This window comes from Elgaria multicarinata, chromosome 2 (genome assembly GCF_023053635.1).
Source record: "Elgaria multicarinata webbii isolate HBS135686 ecotype San Diego chromosome 2, rElgMul1.1.pri, whole genome shotgun sequence".
In the NCBI taxonomy this organism is placed as follows: Eukaryota; Metazoa; Chordata; class Lepidosauria; order Squamata; family Anguidae; genus Elgaria; species Elgaria multicarinata.
This window is the reverse complement of record NC_086172.1, coordinates 46,022,532-46,044,555: the sequence shown is the minus strand read 5'-3', so window position 1 is coordinate 46,044,555 and position 22,024 is coordinate 46,022,532. Positions and strand designations below refer to the sequence as shown.

Here is a 22,024-nt window from a genome sequence, read left to right as displayed (position 1 = left end):
TTTATGGTTACAGCATCTTTTGCCGTTTTGCTTTGCTGATTTTTCTTCTCTCTCTCCCTCTTTCCCCGCCCCCAACACACACACACACACACACACACACACACACACACACACACACACACACACACACACACACACACACACTGTTGTTTGCACAGGACTGGTAGGAGGGAGGAGGCAAAGCCGATGAGGAAGACGTGCATTCCAGAAGATGCCAGGATGTCTCATCTCTGATTGGCTGACCATTGCTCAATGGCCGGTGGAAGACGGAGTAAGCCTTTCAGTGTTTGCCTTGATGGAGCTGAAAGAACTGAATCCCACACACAGGTAATTCTATGGGGGGAGGACAGGGGGAGAGAGGAAGGAGGCGGTAAACGTTGTATTGTCTGTGCTGTAAACATGTATGCGTGAGCATTTGGGGGCAACCTGTACAGTGCTAATAGCTTTGAAGCAGTTTAGAATCTGTTTGTTTTTCCTCTGTGTACCATCTCTTCCAGGAAGCCATCCTCATCTGGCCTTCTCTTTGGGCTAGAATACAAACCTGCCTTCTTTACTTTCATAACAGAATGTTATGAACCTTCACATCGGGTCCGCAAAGTTTAATGACTCTCCCTTAAATTCACAAAGGGGAGTAACTGCATGACAGACACTTGCTAGAGGTGTTGATTGTCAACCGATTAAGATCCAGTCAATGCCCACGTTTCAGTTCAGGCTTTTTGTGTTTGGAAAATATTTGCTGACTGGTATGTTAAACATCCATTCTTCTGGATTTTCTGGATTGTATCCATGTGTCAAGTCAGATCATCAGAAAGCCAGCTCTTTGGATCTTATTACTTTAGCTCCATGTAGGAGTGCTTTAACAGAGTTAAGATTTATCATTATGCCCTCTGCTTTCTTAGAAGGCCGTTACAAGAAATTACCACTGGAACAGTGTCCTTGTGTTGCTTGTAAAATGTTTACTGAGGATATTGCCCATTATGTTACCAAATGGCTTCTTTAGAAAGATCCACATGAAAAATATGTGTCTGAGTTTAGGCTCAAGAGGAATTTTGTTACAGCTAGAGAATGCATATGCTTGATAATGAAAATTACGTTATCTTGTGTGTTTCTTTATTTGTGCTGACAGCCAGGAAATTGAGAGCTAAATTTGTTGCTCAACACCGACTGTTCCTTCTGTTTTTTTATGGCTTATAGCTAAACAATAAAATTATTATTACTGCAACAGTAAAATCAGTAATGCATCCCAATTGTTCCGGCAACTTTTTGATGGGAGTGCTGAACAGCCACTCTTAAGTGAATGAGGAAGCAGTTAAGGCATACAAATAATAAGGTATGCAGTGCAAGGTTTTTTGTTAGACTGTGGAGAATATGTCAGTGGCAAAAATACAGTGCTAAGAAACCAAAGGAGGCTTCTTTAGGCCTAGGAAAGAAGAGACTTCAGCTTTTGGTCCAGTTATGCCATATTTTTTATGAGCTCTTTATGTAAGCTGTTAATTCAGAAATGTACCATTCAGAAAAGCAAGAAAACGACTCCTACTGGACAGGGGCATTAATGGATTTCGAGTGCTTTCAGCTTTCAAATAAATACCGCTACCACCACCACAATAATTTGTAAAGCAATTATTTGAATTTTTTTTTAAAAAAACAAGACATTCAACCATGTATTGTACAGCTAACAGTATGGAATACTAATGATTTGAAACATCACAGATTCTAAAATTGATACGCCAGGGGCTTAAACTATCAGTAGAAAAACAGGTATGCTTACTTCCATTTTTTAGCTATCACATAAGTGTGTTTTTTAATCCAACAAAGCACTAATAGCAAGCTCTGCAACAAGATGATACTGATTCAGCAGTTAAAACTGTGTGGTTGTGCAGCTACTGGGACAAATGGGTCATATACTGACCTAGATAGCTTCTCTAGGTAGAACTGTCAACCCTTGGTATTTCTGCCCACATTACTCAAAGCAGAATTTTAAATCTAAGAAACAGACATGAAAACCATCAAACCTAATGTGATAAACTATGAATATAATCTCCACTGAAATAATCTGACTGTTCACAATACTGATAAATACAGTGTTGGATCTCAAAGGGGAGAATTTTAGAAGAGTTCCTGCAGCAGCTGATGGGGAAGCAGAAAGTGTGGAGTTAAATGCCTCTTTTTTTCTAATGGCATTGCTCAGTACTGAGCTCTGCACACGAATGTATCAAAACCAAAACACAGATGGAAAACATTCTGTATATAATTAGTAAATGAAGCATGATGAAATGCATGAAGGAATATTGTGCAGTTCACATGAAGAGAGTACCTGGTGGGGCATACACAGAAATACCGCAATAGAGCACAACTATGAATATGAAGGTAGTCCTTTTATTTCAGGTTTTTTCTGTATGCCTTAATTCAGTTGTAGATCTCATGCTGTGCATGCAAAGGCCATTAGTATTTCTACCCAAAATATGAAGGGTAGTAAGTACCTCTGCCCAAGAGCCTGCCAAACAGAGTAGGCAGCACTAGTTAGATAGTGGTGAATGCTAACAAATGCCGAAGTTCATACACATTATGTAGGTTATAACACCAGCAGGTATAAAGTTTTCACTCAAGTGGGTATCATAATGTACGATATTGCTCTGTACAGGCATTGGGTTAGATGCAAACTTAGTCAAAATAGACCCACTGAAATGTCATGACAATGGGTCTACTCAAAGTATTACTAAGTCTGTATATGTTTTCAGCACAGTGTTATTCTGTGAGCCTGGGAAAGCACTATACTATCCCCCATTACATGTCTTTGATGTTGGTTAGCATATATACTTTTCTGAATATGAGCACATTCACATTTGTTGGTATATTGTGCAAGGACACACACACATTGTGTGCTCTCGTTGTTGTTGTTGTTGTTGTTGTTTTACCTTTGTGCCATACCTCTGTATGGGGTCAATTCTTTCCCCCTTTTTTTTGCTTCCAGTCCCTAATATCTTATATAGCAATATCCCTTTAGAGCTTGACATGGGAATGCAGAAAGCTGCCTTCCTATGTTGGTCCATTTAGCCCAGGATTGTCGACACGGACTAGCAGCGGGTCTTCCAGTATTTCAGGCAGGATTCCCCCACCTAAACCTACCTGGAGAAGCCAGGGATTGAAGCTGGGATCTTTTGCATGCAAAGCAGGTTGCTCTACCATTGACAGAGCCAATGACAAAATGCTGTCATTAATGTGACAGAAAAGTTAAGTTATAACTTTTGGAATGGAGTGATTCAGAAAAGAAGCTCATATTGGGATTTGTAGGGATGCAAAATCCATTCCATCTGTCTTTTGAGGATTGTCAGGTGCCTTCTGTTGTGTCATCTGCCCTGGACAGAACTGGATTCCCCCCCCCCCCCCCAGTTTATGAATTTGTTCAAATTCTCACAAGGGCAAATACTCAAATTTGTCCCAAATCTGCAAATTCTGCCCAAATGTTCATTTTCATGCTTTAGCATATGGGGGAAATGTGCGTTTGTTGGGTGGATTTATTATCATTTTTGCATATTTTTCTACAAGGAATTTGTACAAAATCCACAAAAGTAGAGAAACGGTCCGCAAGTTCACAGATGCCACCCAACAAGGGAAAAGCTGGTCCACTGCAGAATCCATGGGATGGCTTCATAAAAATCTAAACTTATTTCGTTCAATTGTGAATTTCTGTGCCATCCCTAGATTGGAGTTGGAATAGAAATCAGATTGAGATTGCACTGAATCAGAATAGTAGCCCATAATAGTAAGTATGAGCAAGTTTACTTCAGACACCATCAGGGTCTGCCATTCAGTCATCTACTAGAAGCAGAGCCTTTACAATTGTAGATGGGGCAGCCATCTTCCTTTGTAGTTTTGAAATTGTTTTCATTTAGGAAATGGTATTAAAGCTTCCTTGTTTTTTGTTTGTCTATTGAAATGTCTTGGGCATATTGATGATCTATTCTGTATTTTTAAGCGGTTTTGTATTCTAAGACTTATTTTATATAATTACTAGTTTATTCTTTTTTCACATTAGAAGTAGGGATGTGCAAGCCTTGGGCCTCAGATTCGGAATTCTGAGGTACCGGAGACCATTATGTGATGGAGCTGCCATTTTATGAGAGAACCGCCATTTTACTTCACAGCCCAAGGACTCTGTGCTGTTGAAAGGGCCTACAACTCTCCGCTGGCACAATCCAGGATGTACCAGTCTTTACCAGAAGTGGGCGGCTCTCAGGGGAAGCAGGCGGCTGCAGGGCACCTGCAGAACATGCGGCAACCCTTTCAGGGATTGGCACATCCTGTATTGTGCCAGCGGGTATGCTGGTGAGTGATCGTGGTGGCGGCAGCAGCGAGGCCATCATGGGCCCCGGTAAGTCAAGCCTTCCCAAGCAGTGCATGCTGGGAGTTGTAGGCCTTTTCAACAGTATGGAGACCTTGGGCTATGAAGTAAAATGGCAGTTCTGTCATAAAATGGTCATCAGGGCTTCGGAACTCTGAATCCGAGGCCTGAGGCTTGCACAGCCCTAACTATAAGTCTCTTTGAACATATGCTGCAGGGACAGCCTATATATGGTTAGAATGAATAAATACAATGGGTGGAATCCAATGATATTTTTCTGCTGATGGAACTGGTTCCCTCAAGAGGAGAAAACAATTCCCCTCCCCTTGCATCCCCCCTGTGCACCCAACCCTCCAAAGCAGAAGGGGCCCCAGCAGGTGCAGCAGGGAGGGGGGGAAAGGGGGGATCCAAGAAACTCCCATCATGCAAGCAAACATCTGCTTATGCCATGTTGGATTCCACCCATTCTGGATTCAGGTGATGTTAAACCCAGTAATACAGAGTCATATTTCAGCAGAGGTCTTTTCTAGTGCATCTGGCATTGATGCATGTGTCTTACTTGGACATACCAGGGACAAATCTAGAGCCTTCTATACGCAAGCCTCAGCTCTCCCTCTGAGCTCCATCATCTGCCAAGCGCAGGACAACCTTTTTATTGGGAAAACATGTGCAAATCAAGTTTTCCCGCCATAGGGATTTTTGCAGTCATCCATTTTGTCATCTCTTTCGAAATCCTGGTATTTCCCTCCAAACACACACACACACACACACACACACACACACACACACACACACACTGCCCCCCTTTCGGACCTGAACTGACTTTAATATACAGAAGATTTGAGAAGATCCCCCTCCCCCTTGCTACTCTGGCTTATAATGGTTATCTTTAAAGTGCCCTTAATTGTATTCAGGGTCACATTTATAAATTCCGAGTCTGACTGTGAGCCTCTTTGCTGCCTCACGTCTTCTCTCCACTGATTCCTGATCAAACTCAGCTTTCCTGCCAGCCCAGTTGCAATGAAGAGGGATTTGTGTGGGAGCAGCACAAACTGGACTGAGTGTGCGTGCCCACCAGCTCCAGTAATCAAGAGAAATTGGTAGAAGCAGATCTTAGTGCCACACATTTCAATTATTCAGTTTCCTTGGAAACCCACTGCAGATGGATTTGCCTTTCCGTGGCTAAAAATATCTCTCTAGCCCCTCTCAGAATAACAAAGCATGGAGAGACACGGAATTGGGCTGCGGGTGGGGGTACGTATGGCCTTTGTTGCCACGCAAAGTTCTCTGTAATAACTCAGGTGTGCTGTGTGAACTGCAGGCCCATAATTCCTTATCCAGAGTTACCTTTCAGTACTGTTGGCAAGCTTTCCTCAGCCTTGTGGAATGAAGATAAGCCCACCAGCCTTGGCTGCAATTCCTACTTTGGAGAGGGGGGGTAAGTCCCTCCTGTGGAAGGGCGAGCGAGAAAAGGTTCCCAAGCAACAGCTATGAATGCTGGTGGCTGGTGACCACAGAAGAAAAATATACTGCAGTGCCCTCTGGGATTCCTGTTTTGCTCCTCTAATGCTACCCCACCCTTTCCATTCATTTCGGCAGGAGCAAAATGAACCATTATCTCAAGCACTTTAGGAAGCGTGGGTGCCCACTTGTGAGCTTTGCCATAAATTTGGTTTGCGCAAATGCTGACACTCATCTTCCCCCAGAATGCTTAAGGCGCACTGCTTCACTTCCTGCGAAAAGCAGTTCTTGTAGTTTTGATATTTACCAATACACTTTGATGGTGTATTTTATTGTTTGTTTCATTGTTTATTGAATTTCTGTACTGACTTTCTGAAGCCAACAAGGTGGTTTATACAGATTTCAGAAAATAAAAGTCCTTATCCCCCTTATAAAAACATAGTATTACTATGTAAAACATTAAAAACAAACCAACCACAAAGAGCCATAAATATTAAAAAGCCAAGTGAAAAAGATGTGATCACATTGAAAACATTGGCTACGTTCCAACAAACAGACGTGTTGCAGCGCATTTAACATTTTTTGTTCTTTGTTTTTTTGTCTACCTTGGGATTCAAATGATGATGATGATTTTATCATTTGGATGGCTATTTCGATTGTTATTGTAGAAGGTTTTATGGTTTCTGCTTTTACTCTTATAGGGTGACCAAACAGAAAGGAGGACAGGGCTCCTGTTTATTTAACAGTTACACAGAAAATTCAGAAGGTGCTATTTGTATGCATGGTGAAATTCCCTCTTCATCATAACAGTTAAAGCTGCAGGGGCCCTGCCCTCTTTTTTATCTGGTCAGAGAGCAGGGCTCCTGCAGCTTTAACTGTTGTGATGAAGAAGGAATTTCAGCAGGTTCTGCATATATACAAATGACACCTGCTGAAATTCCCTTTTCTATGCAACTGTTAAAGATATAGGAGCCCTGTTCTTTTTATATGGTTACCCTATCTTTGTTATTTAGAGCTATGATTTTTTTTAATACTTCACTGCTATTCACCTTGAAGTCATGAGAAAAAGCAGGATACCATGTTTAAATAACTTTATGTTATTTAAACATAATAACTTTATGTTATTTACCATGTTTAAGGGCACAATCTTATCATGTTCAGACAGAAAAACATCTTACAACTCACAACAATCCCTAGTCAGCTAAGGCTGCAATTCTAGATATACTTACCTGGGAGTAACTTCAATGGAACTCAATGGAACCTACACCTGAGTAGACATGCATAGGATAATGTTGTAAACAAACATTAAATATCTGTAGTCAGTAGCTGAATATATCACCAGTCATCGGTTTTGGTAATGGTATTTTAACATTTAGGAGTTACTGTTAATTGAATCGCTTTTCACATGTCAGATACGGAAGTTTCTTTTGTGAAACACGTTAAGAATGCAACACTGTTTCACATCAATGAGACCATCACTACCGATTTCAGACTGGGTGGGACTGCAATACCTCAATATTATCCAGGCAAATTGTTTTATTAATTATATCGAGAAAATTATTTAATTTCCCATTGATTGCTCTAATACATGTAATGGTTTGCCTTTATACAAATGTTTCTGATGAACAACCACAGATTATTATTTGTTCTATTTCTCTGTCAGAATATTGTTGCTCTTCATTTGATTTATGTAATTAAAAGCCATCCTGCAATTTAATTTTATTTTTGCACTGGAGGGCAGGGCATACAATGTATTAAATTAAATAAATACCATGTTAGAATCAATGTGCCTATATATATATATATATATATATATATATATATATATATATATATATATGCCTAGATTTTGACAAAGCTCCCAATGGGAATGTACAGAATTTTAATGAGGTTTGCAACTCCTCCTCCGTTGCTCATTAATATTACACAGAAATGATTTACAAGAGATCCTTTGGGGTTAACAACGACTTGAGCTCCCAGTGTATTTTAAGGGAGGGTCTTCATAATATATTTGCTTTTGATTAATGGAAATAACTGCTTTATCTCTTTCATCATAATGAAGGAGCATATTGACACTATGCAACCACCTTTGCCAACCTGGTACATTTCCAGATGTTGCAACTTCAACTCCCATTATCAAGCAAACGGCAAAAGCACAGCATTATCAATCCAGAGAAATAAAAGGGTAATCCAAAACCAGGATTTTATCATGAGTGTCTATCATGAATACCTACATTTGCATTCATGCCATGTTGTTTGTGTCATGGTATAAATACTTGCTGTTTTTATTGGTTATGTGTATCTAAGAGGTTTCAGCTACGCAGGGTGAAACCATCCTAGGGCAGGATCTACACTACTGCTTTAAAATGGTTTATAACAGTAGTGACAACTGTTGAGGCTCAGGACACATTCCATATAGAGTTTTCAAAGTGTCATATCCTGCTTGGTGTAGATCTGGCCTAGGTGTAGTCAAAAGCAAGGCATGAAATTGTTACCATTTTCTGTTTTTCCCCCCTGAACCTGTACATTGCTGTTCGTTAGTTTGGAAAAACAACATGATCAGTTTTCCAATTTGAAAGAGAATTAAGCTCCCAGTAAGAATTTTCTACTATAAAATACTCCTGAGTCTCAAATTGTAAGCCTCAGAAATCAACTTTCACAGCATTCCCTAGCTATCAGTGTATGACATAGACTTACTGGGTTGTGAACCTAGATTAGTTCATACATTCATCAGTTACGAGTACTGTTGATTTAGAAAACAGCTCATTCATGTTCAGAAACAAGCATGTTGAGTTTCTAGAGATCTTATCTGGATTTTTTTATACTCGTGGTGCATCTGAGGACAAATTGAGATTTCAAACAGTGACTCATTCAGTGTTTTAGAGATTTGTTTGTAAACCTTTCTATCACTTCTTCTAATTTACTCTGTGGCAGCAGGGTGGGGTGGGGGGCGGAAATCTAATGGATTTTGTGACTGGATCTAAGAAAAAAGGTAGGTGGTTGTTTTTAAATAGTGTGTGTGTGTGTGTGTTAAAAAATAAATACCCTCCTCTCCTGAACCAAAACAGTGCTGATCTGTATAGTTTTCATTCAAATAAACATAAAGTCAACAATAGCTGCTTTTAGACTGAAATCACATAGACAAATACCTGTCAGTTAAGGATTAATCCTCAAAATATCAACTGCAGAAATTAGCATGTCTTTTTTAGCAGAACTTACAGCACAACTGTATGGGTATTTACTCAGATGTAAGTATCACTGGGTTCAATGGGGCTTACTTCCAGATTGGTGTGAGAGAATTATTGCAGCCTTTGAGCATCTTTAAATGAACAATTTATAGCATGCTCGTTACAAAATAAACCTTAGAAAACCTGACTCTTCTGAGGTTTTGCTATAAAATGCCCACTAGAGGGATGCTCTTTTCTCTGGGTAATTGTGCTCGTTTCAAACATGGAAGAGAATCAGGAAGAGAGCAACAGTAAGCAAATGCAATCCCCCCACCCCGTCTGAAAGTTGACTTAGTTTATCAAAAACATTATATTATCAACTTGGTCTGGAAAACCATTTTCTCTGGAATAGTTGCACCAGAATCTATAGGACAAATCTAGGACAATTTTGATGAATAGTTGTGAAAGACAATAGCAACACCGAAGAACTGAGCAAACATAACCTTTGGTGTGCAGTTTTGTTCTTTTCCATTCCCTTAGACTAATATAGCAACATTTTTTGTTTTTTGTTTTTCAGAAAGAATTTGGATGGTTTGGGGGGAACAGTAGAACATTTTCACAGATTCTAATCGACGTATTTTTCTACACATTATGGATAATAATCTTATGGCTATTTTCAGAGCATATCATTTTACTCTATTTAAGTGCATTTTACATTGGGCAAAATATGGAATGCATGGGTTGGTTCATGTGTCTCGAGTTTGTTTAGCGTGAAAGGGGAAAGGAGCAAAGACCCACCTACGCAATTTACCCTTTTCTTCTGTCACAGAAAGCTGCCAGCTCCTCTGAGAATCACTGTATGTGTCAGATTATGGCAAGGCACTTGCTGCTTGCATCACTGAATAAATGTGCTTGAAGTGGTGTGCAAAATATGTAAGCTTCTACTTTTACCTTGCTTTAGTATTTATTTATTTATCTATTTATGTATTTATTACATTTTTATACCGTCCAATAGCCGAAGCTCTCTGCTTTATCTCATGGCCACTGTACCACGGAGGTGACCTGAGTGTGATTGTGTCACCCAGGTCATCTATGAGCCCTTGGATGATGTGTAACATAGGATATGGTTGAAAACAAGGATCCTCCCCAGTGCTGCCAGATAGTACAGAGCAGAGCAACGCAACAGACTTTTTTGGTCCAGGTCAGTAAAGTCTAGTAGGACTTCAAAGTAGGACTTCAAGGACCCTGTTTTTGGTTACATCCGCCTTTCCCAACTTGGTGCCTTCTAGAAGTTTTAAACTTCAACTCCCAACTACCCCAGGTAGCATGGTCAATGGTCAAGAATGCTTGGACTTGTGGTCCAGAACATCTGGAGGAGGCCAGGTTCGGGAAGGCTGGATTACAATGACAGTTCATGAAGTGCAGCCTTCCAGGTGTTTTGGACTGAAACTCCCAGCATCCAAACCATTGGCCATGCAGGCTTGGGCTGATGGAAGTTGGATTCCAAAGCATCTGGTTGGTACCAGGTTAGGGAGGACTAAGGCCTTAGCTAGATGGAGCGAAATCCTGGGATGATCCCCGGGATTGTCCCTGTGCATTCAGATGACGCACAGGGGATCCCGGGATCAGGAAGGGATGATCTCTCCCTTGCCCCGGGATCTCGCCTTCCCCCTTAGGCCCGGTTTTTCCATGGTCTCAGGTTGAGCCCGAGACCGCAGAATGTGTGGCCAGGCGCTGTGGTTTATTCCGGCTCCTCATGATTCCTCATGAGGAGCCAGGACCTGCGCCCATCAGGGCTGGGGTGGGGGGAGCGGGGGAAGTAATTATTTTTTAAAAAGAATAACTTACCTTTTGCACACGAGCGTTCATGCGCTGCTGGCTCTTTAACTGTAAAAAAAAAATGGCCGGCATGACGCCTCTCCGTCTGAGGTTGCGTGTCACGTGTAAACAGAGGGAGGATCTCGCAATAAAACCATTGCGAGATCTTCACCCCTCCGTCGCAGACTAAGAGGCAGGTCTAGCTAAGGCCTGAAATAGTGTATTCGTTTCCAGAAACATGTGATGCTGTTTGGAGGCCTAAGATGAGAGAAGAGGCGACCAGCAGAGAAGCATCTGTCCTTAAACTGATTGAGTTCTGCAAATCTGCCCCATGCCTGTGACGGCTCCATTCCTCGAAGCTCTGCCATCAGCTAAACTGCTTCTAGTCAGGAAGTCTAGATTTTTTAAAAGACTCTTTTCAAGTGGGGAGAGAATTATACATTAGAAAGAAAAAGAATTCGGTAGGAATCAATGATCACAGCCAAGATTAAGCAGTAGTCCGTATGAGAGGGGATTGTCCCCTCCATCTTTTCTCTTTAAATTAATTGCTTATTGAATGGATTTTTCCAAAATGTGTGTTTATAAACAGCACTCATCGTCAGCTCTCCGGCTGAAATGTTGTTCTGCCTCGCAGGACAGCAACTCAGCCTAATGAGATGTGATGGCAGCGTGACCCTGGCCTTAGAAGTTTGGGTTGGATCCAACTGTTGCATGGATGAAAGTCTGCAGACTCAGTAGGACTTCCACTCATGCTATGGGACTTCCCCATCCTCTCCTCCCACTACAGCTCCCTGTGTGCACCGCCAATCTGTTCCTTCTAGAGCAGATTGAGTATGGGAGGCACAAGGGGCTGCAAGAAGAAGGGAAATCAGTTCTGCTACTGGATGGTCGGCATTAGATTCAACCTATGGGTTGTGTTGCATGGCTGGAAAGTGGCAGGACAGGTGATTCAAAGCCAAAGGGGTGGCAAATCTTTCCCCATGCATTACCTTTGTTCCCCAAGCTGGCCCTCCCTAGCCATGTTTCTCAGCTTACAACTGATCTAGGAGCTTGACTGGGACACACACATCGGGTGTGTGTGTTGTGGTGAACAAAAGTGGTGGGTGGAAGAAGGGACTCAGCAGCTCCCATTTACCAGTTCTCCATTTTAAGGGCTTTTCTGTATGAGGCTGTTAATTCACTTCATCTGTTTTTGATGTTGTCACTGAATTGTGATCCAAGCATTACACAAGGAGCATTTCCTTTCCTGGTTTCCCACTACATAGCCTCTAGGTTGCACTAGTGGAATAGTGCAAATACAAAAGTGGAGATGGCGCTTTCTTTCACCATCAGGAATAATACCTCATTTCCACTGCTCTTTTTAAAAAAAAAGTAACCAAAAGTTCTATTTACAAACAGCAGTGAAACTGGAGGGTCACATCATTGACTAAAGAACCAGTAAACAACTGTGAGTAGGGAATGACAAATGGACAACAAATGCCACATGTAGAAAAGTTCTAAATCACCCCCACCCAGCTTTACAGCTATGTGGCAGACCCACTTAAACAAACTGCTGCTATCACACCTATTCAGCCATTCATTCCCAAATATAATTCTTGAAAAGAGACAGCAAGAATAAAAGAAGAGAAGTATTAGAGCAAAGCATGTTGGGCAGAAAGTGATGACTCAAGTGAAAATGTTGGAATCTTCATGGCCAAATAATTCAAAACATTTTTGGGGTACCTCAACTACAAAATGTTATCTTAGTGTCAGATCTGGCTTATCTTTATGCTAATCCCCACCATCTTAATTTAGTCATGGAATATCCTCATCATTATGGGAACAGGTGCTGGGAGGAGAGAAACTGAGTAAGATCAACAACCAAGAGTCTTGTGGCACCTTAAAGACTACCAAATTTATTATGGCATGAATTTCTGTGTGGACACTGCCCACATCATATATAAAAATGTGAGTGTATTGGGGCAATTCTTTCCCCCACCCAGGTGAGAGATGGGGAACTGACTGAGAAAGTAGCACTAGGTGAAAGCCCGGAGGAAGGCTGCTGTGAATTAGTGGTGTGACTGTCAATCAGTGTGTGTAGCTTAATAGTGAAGAAGCTCGTGTCACTTTATTTATTTATTACATTTGTATCCCACCCAATTGGCAAATGCCCAACAAACACAAAATAACCATACATCATCCTCACCCAAAAATACAAGTATAATAATTAAACAGTAAAGACATTAAAAAATATTCTGGAACCAGCAGTAAAATTAATAAGGCAACACATTAAAGTTTAAATGGCTGCTTAAAGAGGAAGGTCTTAACCTGGCACCTAAAGTGAAGACACCAGGAGGATCTCCCTGGGAAAGGCATTCCTTAGACAGGGGCCACTACAGACAAGGCTCTCTCCCTAGAAGCCACACATTGCACCTAGAAAAGAACCTCCAGCAACAATCTTAGCAATCAGGCAGGAACATAAGGGAGAAGGGGCTCCTTCAGGAAGACGGGTCCCAAGCCAGTTAGGCCTTTAAAGGTCAGCACCAACGCTTTGTTTCAGGCCCAGAAACTGACTGGCAACCAGTGCAGTTGATGCAATGCTGGAGCAATATGTTCAAAATGGCAAGTGCCAGTGAGCAGAATCATTACTCTGTTCTGCACTAACTGAAATTTGTAGCCTGTCTCCAGAATTTATTAGTGGATGGATAATTGTAGCCAGGTTATGGTTGTAGCTGGTATATCAGCCGAAGCTGATAAAAGACACTTCATGCCACTAAAGCCACTGCATAGATGAGAGGTTGGCATGTTAGCAGAACCACCTCCATTTTAACAGGAACTGTATAGTATCCATTGGTATAGTATCTAACAGGCAGAAGGGAGATCGCCAAATGTTTTGGACGTCAACTCCCAGAAGCCCTTGCCAGCATGGCCAATGGTCAAGTATGCTAGGAACTGAAGACCTAAATTTCTGGAGATCCAGTTTTTTGCCCACCCGTGTTGTGGTTTGTATATTTTTATCTCTTTGTTCTCTTCCCAGGGCTGATCTACACCAAGCAGGATATAACACTTTTAAAACGGTATGAAAACTGTATATGTAATGTGTCCTGGGCCTGAATAGTTGTCATAACCATTATAAATCATTAAAAGCAGTAGTGTAGATCCTGCCCGAGTTTAGTTCTAAATTGTTGGATCAGGTCAGATTTTTTGTATTGTTTTATTCAATGCTGTTTGGATTGAGAGATGTATATATTATGTATTTGTCTACTTAAACTATATTTTTGTGCATCTGATATATTTTGTGTTCCTTTTGGCACAACCTTGTGGAAAAGTGGGAAAGAAATAGATGGGTGGTCCTTCTTGCTTTACATTCCTGTTTGCTATTTCCAGAGAGGTTTTATCCACCTTTGCCAGTGGAAGTTTCTCTTTTCCCATGATTTATCTGTTGCTATGATACTAGTTGGACCATTTTCTTCTTATCAGTTGTGTTATTGCAAGCTTGGCTATTCCCTGCAACATATGTCATTATTACCGATTCTTATTTCAATGATGCTCAGTACGTTGTGCTATAGAGTCAGGCTCATGTTCTGTAGCATGATGCTTGCAAATAGGGGTGTGTGTTCAGGCCGTGAACCACCCTTCTTTGCTTTTATGAAATATGTATATTTCCGGAATGTTGCATATCCTGGATATTATTATTATTATTATTATTATTATTATTATTATTATTAAGAATTAACCTGGATAGAGAATTCACCAATGGTGTGCCTGTGGTCAGCAGAGATGATTATTTTCAGGTAAATGTCTCTTCACACCAATCTGTATGGGTGAATACAGATGATCATTTACCAAGTGGTAACCGGCCATAGCAAGTTGACAGCCACGTCCAGAACGGGTTGTCTGCATGGTGTCCACCTGCATAAAGAAGAGAACGTTACCACATTCTGGTTTCTCTTGACTTCCTATTTGCTATGGATCCGGATGGTGGCGTGACAGAGGGGGGCAGTTTATTCTTTTTAACTTTTACCATTCTCCCTTCTTATGGAGCTGTTTGGACCCTAGTGCTTGTGCTGATTGATCTCCTCTATCATCTGTTCAATGAATAAAAACTCATTTCCCTGCCTTTTTAAGCAAAGTACCATCTTTTTCTGGAGATACGGGGCTTGAATATTTTCTCTCTTTGAGTCCACCAGCTCATTATCCTTTCCTATGGTCAAACCACAAGCCTATAGTTTTGATATTGCAGTCGGTTGCCATGGAAATGATTGTGCTTTCACCAACTTAGGGTTGCATGCATTGCAGTAGACAGTGGGGCACATTGTTTCTCTGGGGAGGGGTGTTTATTTAGGGAATGAGGGAGCTGGAAAATATTCCAAATGAGCTTCTTCTCAGGACCCTAAGGGCCCCTTATCACATCTTTCTTCTTCTTTCTCTCGGTCTCTTTCTCTCCTTTCGTTGCTTTCCCTCCAGTCCTTATAGTGACAGTAGCAACTCCTGCAGCAGATACAAGAGCAACTTGATGTCTCTCACCGCTTCAGCAGTTGTTCAGACAAAGTGATGCGGTTTCTCCCATCACCGCCTCCAGTATAAACATGCAATTCTTTGTCTGCTGCCTCCATTAGCATTTCTGCCTTGCATCCATGCCGCACAATTATTTTACTTGGGGAATACGATGCCAAGAGACATCAGCTGGGTTATAATTAGCTCTGTGCCGGCAGCTCTCGAAAGCTACAGACAAGTGGCACTGCGGAAGGTGTAAAATCATTCATTTCTGTACAACTGAAAGCAGTGGAGAAACTGTGTTGCTTGCCGTGGTTGGCTAGATTTGGTATTTTGGCATTCCTGTTGACCTACATGGGTATGGGCAAAACCCAATTGCGACTCTGACATGGCATTTTAGTTCTGTTTCACAAAACAGCTATCACTGAGCACAACTGGTAGGCACTAATTCCACCGTTAATATCTACTGTGTAATAAAGGCACAGCACTCTTATTTAACAAAATTAATCAAGAATATCTTATGTACCACGCTTTATTGTGCAGTTCTGTGTTTTTAAAAATGTTGTCCCTTCAGAATTTTATTTACAAGGCAAAATCCCCAGCTGATTTCTGTAACTATGGCCAGTCATTATAATAAGGAAATTGTGATAAGCAATTGCTGTAATGTGTGAGTTTCCTCTACTGGAAAATAGGTATGCCAGCATTATTGTTGGTCTAAGGCTGCAGTCCTGTACATGCTTTTCCTGAGAGTAGACCCCATTGAACACAATGGGATTTACTTCTATGTAATTACGCATAGGATTGCTCTGTAAATGGAATGGTTAGGCTCCATAACATATCCGCTGTGATCAGGATTCTGCTTTGTCTGAAGAGCTATGATAAACTTGCCTCATGTTGTAACCTTCTCTCTCTCTCTCTCTCTCTCTCATCTGTACTGCTCATAAAAATTAGGAATTAATGGCAAAATAGCTCTGTATGATTATTTTTATATAATCCATATTCAGATGTATATAAGCAACAATTACAGGCACTCTGTCCCTTGCATTGTCTCTTCCAAATAAATGATGCAGCAGCTATACTTGTAATACTCAAATCTCAACACTTGAATCAGTCCTCTTCTCTTCAGTGGTGGTGCCAGGGGGGCACGAGGGGGGGCAAGTGCCCCCCCAAACAAGGTGCTTACCACGTCGGCCCAGCTTGCGTCTGCCTTCTCGAAGGCAAAGTGCAGGTGTTTTATTTATTTTATTATTTATTTATTTATTTATTACATTTTTATACCGCCCAATAGCCGAAGCTCTCTGGGCGGTTCACAAAAATTAAAACCATAATAAAACAACCAACAGGTTAAAAGCACAAATACAAAATACAGTATAAAAAGCACAACCAGGATAAAACCACGCAGCATGGATCGAGGCTAGAGCAGTGCCCTGGGCAGCCTCTCCTCTTCAGCCTCTTAGAGTCCTTTCCCCTCACTCAGGATTAGGGAGCCAGGCAAGCCCAGATGACAGTTGATTTCTGCTGACAATCACCTACACTTTCCAGGTACGGGTAATAGTATTTTTTTAATATTCCATCATGAATATAATGGACTATAACAAGCTGTATACAGACTTTTTTTGGGGGGGGGGTGTTGTTACTAAATCCCTGTTAGATCCCAGGCTGAAATTAAGAGTGGGGGAAGAATTTGTGGGAAGGGGGTGTTTAAAGCTTCCCAGCCATTTCTGTTCTTTCCCCACCTCCTGCTTCTCGCCCTCACTGGGGAACATACAGAGTGGGCTAGTTCTCTCTTGCCCCCCCCCGTGTATTTGGTGGGTTGGTTGGGGGTAGCTGTTAGAGAATAACTTTAAAAGCAACCTTGCCCAGCCTGGTACTGTCTAGATGGTTTGGACCACAACTCCCAGTATTCCTAACTATTGACCATGCTGGCTGGGGCTGATGGGAGTTTAAATTCAAAACTTCTGGAGAGCAGCAGATTGGGGGAAGACTGGTTTAGTGGAAGAATAGCTGGCAGCGTAAACACCCCTTACCAAGTTTTCTTCCTCCCTAATTGCAGCTTTCCACTTAATTTCATTTTTTTTTTAAATTAAAAGCCAGAACTTTGGGGGAAACTTCTACACTTTTACATTTTATATTGTAATCTATAATAATATGCTTTGTGGTTTTAATTGTTGTGAACTGACCAGAGAATTTTGTTTGTGTCAGTTTTTCGGATTTATCACACAATCCTATGCACGTTTACTCAGAAGTAAGTTACTGCCAATAGGTATTCAGAGCTCTTCTGGGCAAGGAAAGGGTTATTTGGTGTTTTTCCTTCCCTCTTTGCTTTCAGTTCCCCCAACAGTCGCTGGGTTCAACTGTTTTACAGGGACACAGCATTCGGTGGGTCATTCTAACATTCATAAAATAGAACATATCTCACCAATCTTCCTGAAAATTACATGTGCCAGAAAGGGCAGTTTAAAGTACAAAAGAAAAAACAAAACCTTTCTGAATCAAAATGGTTCTGATAATTTAGGTAGGTGATTTTTTTTATCCATGAAATTTGGAGTATTCTGCTCCTTACCCATTAACCCAGTGGTGGTGTCTTCTTCCTCCTTCATTGTAGTTGGTGGAATGGCTTTTCTTTTTTAAAAAAATTCCCTTCAGTTGATTTTTAATTAATATTTATTCATCCTATTAGAGTGAATACAGAGGCCTTCTTCAGGGATAGCATAACACATGCTCAATAGCATCGCTCTTCCCCTCCCTCCTGCCTCAGATAGATTAGAATGTTGAAAATAAAATGGCCGCCTACTTACTCTAGCACAGGCATTTCCTTAGCGGAATCATCAGTGTCTTCTCAGAAGTAAGTTCCATTGAGTGTAATGGTCTTACTCCCAGGTAAGTGTGTAGGGGATTGTAGCCTTTTTAAAAATGCCTAGAACCTTGGATGGGGGAGAGTGAGAGATGTTACTGAGAATTTCCTCATTTCCAGCACAATAATCCTACAATTAACAACTTGCTTACTGTGTGTGTGTGTGTGTGATGCCCCTGCTAGAGGAGTCCTCCTTAGAGGAGGAAACAGAGCCCCCAGAAACCAGGGAGACACATCAAGTAGTGGCACCAGACCAGGAAGAGCCTGTGCCTTTAGGGGAGAGGGCTGCAGGGCCTTTCGGGGGAGACAGCTCCAGGTCCTTCCCTGACAGTGGGAGGGGACTCTGACTCTGGAGCAGAGCCTGCGCAACCCCCTGACCCTCAGGAGCGCCGTCACCTCAAGCGACAAGCCAGTAGGCCTCCTGTAAGAAGGAATGATCAGTTGCAAAAATGGTCTTCTTGGGAGAAAGCAACTCCACTAGAGTAGGGCTCTGGCCAGACAGCTCTGATGGACAGCAACTGAGACTGGGTGGGGCTTGGCAGCCTTTGTGAATAAAAGCCAGCAGTGAAAGCTTGCTGGTTGCTGGAAACAATGTCTAACCAGTTTCTCTTGTCTCCGGAACCTCTGTGCTAGGAACTTGAGCCTCTGTTTCATCCTGCTACCGGATTATGTATGTAATGGACTACCTCAGTGTGTTTGACCCATTGCTTGTTTGACTACTTCTGCATTTGCCTGAACTTAAAGCTTGTCTGCTGGAACATTGGTCTGGGCTATTAGTTGTATAACCAAGAATGCTACATCCAGTGCAGGACTGTGTGTGTGTGTGTGTTCTTTCATTCCTCATTTGATCATTGCTGCTGCTTGATCAAGCTTCCTCCCCCCTACCTGCAATTTCTTTTTTTAAAAATCCCATGTATTTGATTTTTAAAGATTTTTTTTATTCCTTGAGTCCCTGTCTGACTTCATATTGCGATGCAGCCACTTACAGAGCCTCAGAGCTGATCAGAAGGGAGGGGGGATTGATATGTTTTTTGAATTTCAGTGATTTATTTTATTTCTTGGAAGCCACCTTGTTAGGGCATGTTATATCTCTTAAATAAATACATAATTGGATGGGAGCCTGAACAAAATCTAAACCACTGATTTTTCATACTGTCTTACTGGTTACATGACAGAACTTATTCCAGTCCAATACAAGCTGGATGGCAACTCTTTTGCAGCACACATTTAATCCCATTAGTTGCTTTCAAAATGAAATAATTTTAAATAAATGTGCTCTTGGGTATACCTTAAAATAAGTCAGGCTTCAGTACTCTAATTAAAGAATTGTGATTTTTTTCAAATGAAGGAATTGTGGCTAAATGCCTTTTGTTAGCCCCTCATTTATTGCAGGGAACTTTTCAATGACGAACTGTAAGTGGTAACTTAACAAACGCCATGTAGCTTTGAAGGAACCTCAACAAGTGAATTTCAGTTGTGTAGCTTCAAAGAAAACACCTATGAATGTCTAGGCAAATTTAGCCGAAGGAGCAGAGGTTCTTTTGCCTGTGGGCAAGCTAATGTATTCCTGAGTAGGATTTTTGAGCATTTGGCAACTGCAGACGTGATGTACAAAGTGCACCCTCATGGGTTTGTCTTGGAGTTGCAACAATGAACTCCAGCTCTGAACAGTGTTTGGATATAGCACATCCTTTTCTGTGTAAAATAATAATAATGTAATGTTGGACCACTTTGGAAGTTGAACACAGTGGGAATGAAGGAAGCAGGTATGCTCACTTTTTTTGCCCATGAAAGGAATTGTGATGTTACCTGGGCGGCAAGAGCCATCAGGTAGTAGAATAAGGGGGACACTATTCTTCTCTCCACCATGCAGATCATGTTGCATGTAATGCGGTGTTTGACAAGGGTGCCCGATTGAACAGATGCCTGGATCCTACTGTGCTTCCTTTTCCAAAAAGGAAGGGGGAGTTTGACCAGGGCCAGGGCCAGATCTACACCAAGCAGGATATGGTCCTATGAAAGCGGTATATGGTATGAGTCATGGGCCCCAACAGTTGTCAGTGCACTTCAATACCGCCATAAAGCAGTAGTGGGGCTCCTGCCTCTCATACCGTTTTCTGGCCCTGGCCATCTATACAGGAACATAAGAAGAAGCCTGCTACCGAAACAATGATGACAGGATAGGATCCTCCACCACACCTGAGGGAAGGAGGTTTGTTTATGGGGTGGAGGACAGGGCATGTGGCACCCACACAGCTCTCTCCAACAGAGGGGGAGCAGGAGGAATGGCTAGAGAACTGCTGTTGCTGCCCCCCCCCCCCAACATCTGCCATCTGAGGCAGTTGCTTCACTTTGCCTAATGGTAGGGCCACACTGGTGTAAGCCAGGCCGTAGAACTGATGATTCATCTCAAAAATACACATCTTTACACACGCTTCATTCTAGGGAGTAAACTTGTGTACAGTACACAACAAAGCAAGTTCAACTTTAGTTTTTCATTCCAGTTCGATTCCTGGTAAAAGTACCAGAGGCAGAAGCAGAAGCCAAATGTGTTTGAAAAAAAGAAAGAAAATACTACACACCCTCCAGCAATGACTTTGGAGATCTTGATAGCATGGTCAGCGGTCAAATGTTTTCATGCTTCATTTCTCCTGTTCCTCTGACAGGTGCATGTGACAATGCTGAAGCTATGAGTGGAATTTTAATGAGGAAGTTTGAAGAAGTTGGCGGCTCCTCAATCTTCTCTGTGTGGGAATCAGATGATGAAGTTTCTAGCGGCAAAAGCGCTGACGATGGTGATAGTGTCAGTCTTTCCACTTCAAATCGTTTTATTCGTAAGTACTAAAGTAGCAGATGCCAGGCAAGGTGGATCCACAGTCTTCATAAGTGACTATTTATCACAGTGTTTTTATCCACTTAAATATATATGTGAAACCAACATAGGACAAACTTCCAGTCAAAGCTTTAAAGTATAGAATTACAAGATATTACAAATGTGAGAAATTTCTGACATGATATCCAAAAAAGGGTGGCTGCTATCAGGTCCTATAAAAAAATCAGAGTTGTTTTTGTTTTCCCTATAGACTTCAATGGTATATACATAATATTACATTTTTATACTGCCCAATAGCCGAGGCTCTCTGGGCAGTTCACAATTAACTGTAGATGGTATGTAGATAGCAGAATAATGATTTCCCTTGAATAATCTTATTAGCTATCTAAAGCTCTGTGATGATCAGTTAGTTGCCTTGCTTTTAATTGATTGATTGATTAATTACTCAGTTAATATGTGCACTGTAGCATCTGGGGGCGGGTGATACTTTCATTTTTCATAATCTGTAACAAAAATGACTTTTTTTTCAATTCAACTAAAACAATGATTTTTTTTCTGATGAGCAAATTATTATCTTAAATTATAACAAATCCACAAACTCTAAATATTCTTAGGGGTTTCAACATTTCTACTGAAAATATGCATTGTGTGATTAATCAACTAATTAACTACTTATTCATGGATTGTTGCCTTCAACCATATATCCTAATAGATTTGTAGGGATAATGGTTGGATATGGAGAGAGGGAGGGAAGGAGTGATTTTAACCGATTCCTCTTTCCACTGCACCCTCCTTTGCCCCTGAGAGGTGTTCTGTAGGGTTGGGGGACACCTCCCCCCCACAACAGTGAGAGAGATGGTGTTGAGGCAGCAGAGGGAAAGAGAAATCACCTCTCCCCACCACCACTCTCCAGTGGGAATCTCTGCTAGATTTCAATGGAAGAGCAAGTCTGGATACATCCCAATATGATCATGTATGGATAGCAACAAATATACGTATGATTAAAGTAGTTTTAGATATAGAGCTCCATCAGATGAGCATTTTTATTTTTATTTTTGCACGCTCATTACTGG

The 22,024-nt window shown here is 41.4% G+C and overlaps 1 protein-coding gene across 1 annotated transcript in view; it reads left to right on the top strand.

Annotated features, from left to right (window-relative positions):
- Positions 1-252: 252 nt before the first annotated feature.
- The window catches only part of CSRNP3 (cysteine and serine rich nuclear protein 3), an 89,006-nt gene continuing 67,234 nt past the window's right edge, over positions 253-22,024 (top strand). Inside the window, exons 1-2 of the mRNA XM_063116457.1 lie at positions 253-327; positions 20,785-20,952. Coding sequence (XP_062972527.1) covers positions 20,808-20,952 — 145 coding nt within the window. The 5' untranslated portion in view covers positions 253-327; positions 20,785-20,807. The remainder of the gene's footprint in view (positions 328-20,784; positions 20,953-22,024) is intronic.